This window comes from Taudactylus pleione, unplaced genomic scaffold (genome assembly GCF_031769625.1).
Source record: "Taudactylus pleione unplaced genomic scaffold, aTauple2 ptg000848l, whole genome shotgun sequence".
NCBI classification, from domain to species: Eukaryota; Metazoa; Chordata; class Amphibia; order Anura; family Myobatrachidae; genus Taudactylus; species Taudactylus pleione.
Genome location: NW_028285250.1, coordinates 956,988 through 962,987, shown reverse-complemented (window position 1 = coordinate 962,987; position 6,000 = coordinate 956,988). Strand labels below are relative to the sequence as shown.

The following is a 6,000-nucleotide window of genomic DNA, read 5'->3' as shown; positions in this document are numbered from 1 at the left end:
TGTCATGGTAAATCTGGGATACAGTATATGGCAGCCCTACAGTTCCTGATCTGTCCACTCTCTCACCCACCATAATAGGGGGAGCAAGATTCTTAGGGGTCTATTTACTAAGCAGTGTTAGGAGACAGAGTGAAAAGTGATAAGGTGCCAGCCAATCAGCTCCCAAATGTCATTTTTCAAACACAGCCTGTGAGATGGCAGTTGGGAGTTCATCCCTTAGGGCGGGATGAACTATTCATCGATTCATGATGCCGTACATACCGCCAATTACTTTTAGTAAGAGCTGTCCTTTGCCTTAGAGGGACTTCTGGGTTTATGATGGAGAAGTCCCTCCAGCGTCCTTCTGCGTATGTGTAGGACGCCTGTGTCGCGGGGGGGAGCTGGGAGTTACCCACCAGGTCGCAGCACCAGAATGCATAGTACATATGAGAAATACAGTAAAACCGTGTTACGGCATTTTTGAGCTTAGTACATTCTGCCAATGACCTGTGCCCTTGCCTTAGCATTGCCTTCCCCATGTGAATACGCAGCACACAGCAAGAGAGGACAATTGGTACATTAAATGATCAGGACCAAGCAGCATAAGAGGAATAACTATACATAGAGAAAGGTAGTAACACTCATTCATTGGAAATTATTATAATAGAAATATTATATGACATTTCACACTTGGCGGTCATAGGAGAGACTCCAGGTTTCTCAGCAAGAGGTAAATAGAGGGTTCATACCCAAAAAGTAATGAATAATATGGGCAGTGTGAAGACAGTCCAGGAGAAGGAGGTGCAGATGGCAGAGCTGGTCAGACTGGATCCATAGAGGTCCAACAGCTGCAGAATGACTCCATTGCTCCATCCAAAGCCCAGCTGAGGAGGAAACAGTATGGCGAGAGAGTTTATACCAAAGTCTTACATGAGAAAAGCTATTGAATGTTACAGCAGGAAATTAATTAAATGGGTTCTAGATTAAAGCCATTGGGACAGATGTATGAAGCTCTGGAAAGTGATAAAGTGGACAGTGATAAACGACCAACCACTCAGCTCCCAACTGTCATGTTACAGGCTGTGTTTGAAAAATGACAGTTGGGACCTGATTGGTTAGTCGTTTATCACTCTCCACTTTATCTCTTCCCAGAGCTTCATACATCTGCTCCACTATTTTCTGCCATAACTAAATTCTTTCTGTTTATCCCTTCTATGTTCTGCATTTGGCTATTAATACACACATACATGAGCGTAACTACCAGGTGCAAGGGGTGCAGCCGCTATGGGGCCCAGAGCTGAGAGGGCCCCCATCTTCCTTGACAAAGTTGCATGTGTTATATACATTTTTCACCATTGGGTGGTGCATAGGGGCCCTTACACACTTTTGCTATGGGGCTTTCACCTACTTAGTTACTCCCCTGCACACATACAATGTAATACTTTTGTTTGTCCTGATCACTGAATGGTGGATCGTTGAGGAGACAGCATGAACAGTCAGACCTGGTGGTGCGATCAACTATTCTGTTCAGTAGAAACAAAATAGCACAAATCTTAGTCTTCCCAAATCTCACACTAAGGGGCATATTCAATTAGGTCCCGTACTTTTCGCATGCCGGACTTTTCGCTGACATCACTGGTTTTCCATGTGGAAAAGTATTACGCTCGTCCCCGCTTATCCCCGTATTCAATTACAAATTGTTGAAAACGGGACTCGGCAAATTCGGACCTGGCGAAAAGTCCTGTCAGATTTGGGGAAATCAGCCTGACACCCCCTAAAAGATGCACTGACATTGGGGATCACTATAGATAGCCCCGAATAGGCCTGCTGAAGGTATTTGGGGTACTTAAATTATGTCAGTAGCTTCTAATTAGTATCTTTGCAAAAGTGGTGAAGAATAGTATTTAGCAGCTTTTATTTTCCAGAAAATAAGTAGTCCCAGCAAATTTGGGGTACACGAAAATGGGTGCTAGCATATTTTAAAGTTGCTAAAGTGAAGTTTTAAAAAACTTGAAAAAATCCAACTTCCGCAAGCACCTGCAATTTTTAAAAACACCCGGGCATACTGGGGGACCCCCCTGGAGTCTATTTCGCTAGTTTTTAAGTGTATCCCCCCTACTTTGTAATTTTTCACCTCCTTTTTCTAAGTAATTTTTTGGGGTGTTCTCTACCAAGTTGGGATTGTCACATCTCAGTTTACAAGTCTGAACTGTGTTTCATGTTCATTATAACAACCCTGCGACAGTAATCATGGCCAGGACATGGGTCTGTAGAAACTATTACATACTCCCGGGGTATTAGACTCATGCAAATTTGATTGACTTTGAAGGTTCAGTGTGCAAGAAAAAGTCATCCAATAAATATAGATGCTCCCAAGGGTCTTACCTGTACTTCATATTCTCCCCCGCCACCTGGTTTGCCATCACCTTCAACATTATACTGAAGAGAAATAAATATAACAGTTAGCATAACGCAGGATACAAACCACAAATTATAATTTTCTTTCACTTTTGCACCTATCTAGGTCGCCAAGTGCACTATTTTCCGGTCTTTGGCAACATCTCAACAACTATAAATCTGTGACAAGTGTTGTGAGTCACAAACTTTATTTACCCTCATATACGACTTAAATCAATCATGAAAGTCAGTGGAGATGGGGACCAGTGGTGGAACTACCGCCTATACCAGCTGCGAGTCTCAGAGGAAAGGGGGGGCTGTAAACACTGCACCCCTGCAGTGTCGGTAGTTCCGCCACTGCCTATCATCTTTTTAATGTCACAGAACAAGTGCATTGAGACTCATTACCTCAGACCAGAACCGGAAATAATGCAAGTGCATTCTGGGAGTAAGGAGCAAGACAGCCATCTTTCAATTGGTGCTGTGGTCAGAAACTGCATGTGTTCTCACTTCTCCCTTGTGTCAGCATTGCTGGTGAGCTTACAGACTTATATGTTGTCATTATTTCATTGTCCAGCTACTCCAGAACCTGTGACATTTTATGTGTGTGCAGCTAACATTTACCTTTCTTGCTAACTGCTGCAAGGTGATCCTGTCATGTGTTCACCATGTTTCCCATACAACCTACATATGTGGTTAGTTTGCATTGTATACTGCATTTGACAACTTAATTTTGCCACACATTTATCCTAATACTACAATAAATACAAATTTCTTCAGATTGTTCCATCTAGTTTGGCTTATTGGAACATAGGAGAGGCTTAGCTGTATGTCAGAATACACGCTACACACAGGGTACATGTAGCGAGGACCGAAGCCATGGAGGTAGGAGTAAAGCCCCGTACACACTGGATGATGTGTGTATTGAGCGATATATCGGCAGCGGCAGAAGAACTGGCATCGGTAAGTGCATACACACTTGGTGATGTCGGTGGGAGGGGCGGGGCCATGCTGCATTTGGCAGCATGGCATCGTTAACGATATCCCCAGATTGAGTTGCAAGTACAGACGACAGGGGATATCGTTAACGAACCAGCGGAAGCGCACGTCATTCATCGCTTAGTGCATACACACTGGGTGATTTGAACGATATATCGATCAAAGATGTCGTTATCATTCACAAATATCTACCAGTGTGTACGGGGCTTAAGGCCAGGTACACACCAGAACGACGATGGAAAAAAAGTGATGGTCGTTTCAATTTCCCTTTATCCCAGAACAATATATATATCGGGTAGTTGCATCGCATTTGGTTAATCGTTACTCCTGTAAACACTATACAAGGTTGAGTGTACACAATGAGCGATGTGCACCAGATGGTTCCCGACATCTTCCCATCTGACGTGCAGCACATCAGATGAGGGGATGCAATGTACGATGAGCGATTGAGTGTACACACTTTGCGATGTGGACAATATGTCGTTGCTATTTGCCTCAAAATGACATATCGTCCAATATTTCGCCTAATGTGTAACCGGCCTAAGAGTATGCTGGCAGAGAGGAGGAGAGGGCCTAGGTCACAGGCAGATGGAAGAAAACATGAGGGAGTGTATCCCATGACATGGTCATAGAGTTACAAAGGGAGGAGCTGCTGAGGCCTTTGAAGGTCAGAGTGTTTCACTTTAGTTCTTTTCTGGATGACATGGGTAGCCAGTGTAGGATTTGCAGAGTGGTGCATCAGATGTTGAGCACCATGGCATTGAGGACGGATTTTACAGGGGAAAGACAAGACAAGGTTTGAGAATGGATTAGAGTTCTGGTAATGCCCTAAATGGGAGAAGATCATTTTGGCAATGATTTGAAAGGGTGAAGCGACAAGATATTACAAGGAACTCAATGTGTGGGGTGAAACTGAGGGTAGGTAAAAGGCTGACAGCAAGGCAGCAGGGAGCGGGAAATACATTGATATTGTCAACAGCTGGGGAGACTAGAGGGGATGTAGTGACACTAGGAGGGTGGAAGATGAGGAGCTCAGTTTTGGAAATGCTGAGCTGTAGGTACCATTCAGATGTAGGTGGCAGAGAGACAGACACATGGAATAATAGAGAAGATGTGTCAGAGGTGGGGAGCAAGATTTCTGTGTTGTCTGCAGAGAGGGGGTGGTGGAGGCCAAAGCATATTAGCTCCCCAAGAGCAGAGCTGTAACGAGATAGAAACTAATAGCTAAGAACAGAGCCTGAGGAACCCCAACAGATAGAGGAATTGGAGAAGAGGATGTGTCAGTACTAGTCAAGATACTCTGTGGTAGGAGAGAAAGAACTGAGGGAGTGGAGGAGAGGATGGGTATAGGGTATGGGGCATGTGATGAGAGGAGATTTCTTGATGGTGTTGATTTTGCCTTAAAGTGGGTGGCAAAGCCATGAGCAGTGAGGGAAGAAGATGAGAGTGGTCAGAGAAGCGAGTAGACGGTGGCAAACAGGTTGTTCGTTGATTGGGTGGATATTAGGGATCTAGGTGGTAGGCTTGCTAGGTGGAACAAAGTGCAGTATAGTAAGATGATAGAATGGGATTGTAATGAAGGAACCTTAAAATGTAGCACGATTTTCTCCATTGTCATTGGATAAAGGCAGTTATAGCATAACACAGTGGTTCTCAAACTGTGCGCAGCAGCACTGTTATCAGGGGTGCAGCCGCGGCCAGTGTATTTTTTTCTTTTAGTAAAATATTTTTTGTTTCTGCACAGGTGGGAGAGGGGTTGGCGGCGTGGAGTAGAGCGAAGTGGCGAGAGGGGGGAATGGGTTATGATGAGCAGAGGGAGACAAAGGGAGAGACATGGAGGGGTCAAAGGGAGAGACATGGTGTAGGCAAAGGAAGAGACAGAGGGGTCAAAAGGAGAGACATGGAGGTGGCAAAGAGAGAGACAGATGGGGCAATAGGAGAGAGACGGAGGGGATGTGTTATAATAGCAGCTTTTCTCTTTCTGTTTTAAATACTTATTACATTATTTTGATCCAACTGCTTAAAAAATAAGACTGTTCGGTAATTATTTTGGCTGAGGTGGTGCCTTGAAAAAATTATGGAGACCATAAGGGTTTCTCGAACTGACAAAATTTGGGAACCACTGGCATAACAATCATTTATATTATTATTAAATTGCCTGATTGTACAATCTGCATGGATTTGCATAGATTGTTCTGCAGAGTGAATTGTGATTGAAGGTGCTTTTGTTCCTTCGTATAGTGATGTTTAGAGTGTTTCATTATCCAGGAAAAGTGATTGTGTGAGGTCACACGCTTTGGAACTGGTGTCTGATGCCAGACTAATGCGAATGTCATAGTGGGCAGCACAGTGTTATAATGGTTAGCATTGCTGCCTCATAGTTCTGAGGTCAGGCCACGAGGTGGGTGAGATGAGGTGCCGTTGCTGGGATTTTCACGGCAGTGCAACAGCAACTCGCCCCCCTTGCAGCTTATTGAATCTACTCCCCCCTCCTCCTTGCCCGTTTTATTGCCTGCAACACTTTACAGTACTGTGCATAATGTATTATGGCCATCTCCCAAGAATATTCTGAACTACACATGCACGTGATTGACAATTTTTAATCAATGTTAAAATGTTTGTGTG

At 44.1% G+C, this 6,000-nt stretch overlaps 1 protein-coding gene across 1 annotated transcript in view; it reads right to left on the bottom strand.

Moving 5' to 3' along the window:
- Window positions 1–722: 722 nt before the first annotated feature.
- TREH (trehalase) overlaps window positions 723–6,000 on the bottom strand; it is a 43,703-nt gene continuing 38,425 nt past the window's right edge. The window contains exons 14-15 of the mRNA XM_088458731.1: window positions 2,365–2,418; window positions 723–863 (exon numbers count right to left, since the gene is read on the bottom strand). Of these exons, the coding sequence (XP_088314857.1) occupies window positions 723–863; window positions 2,365–2,418 (195 nt within the window). The remainder of the gene's footprint in view (window positions 864–2,364; window positions 2,419–6,000) is intronic.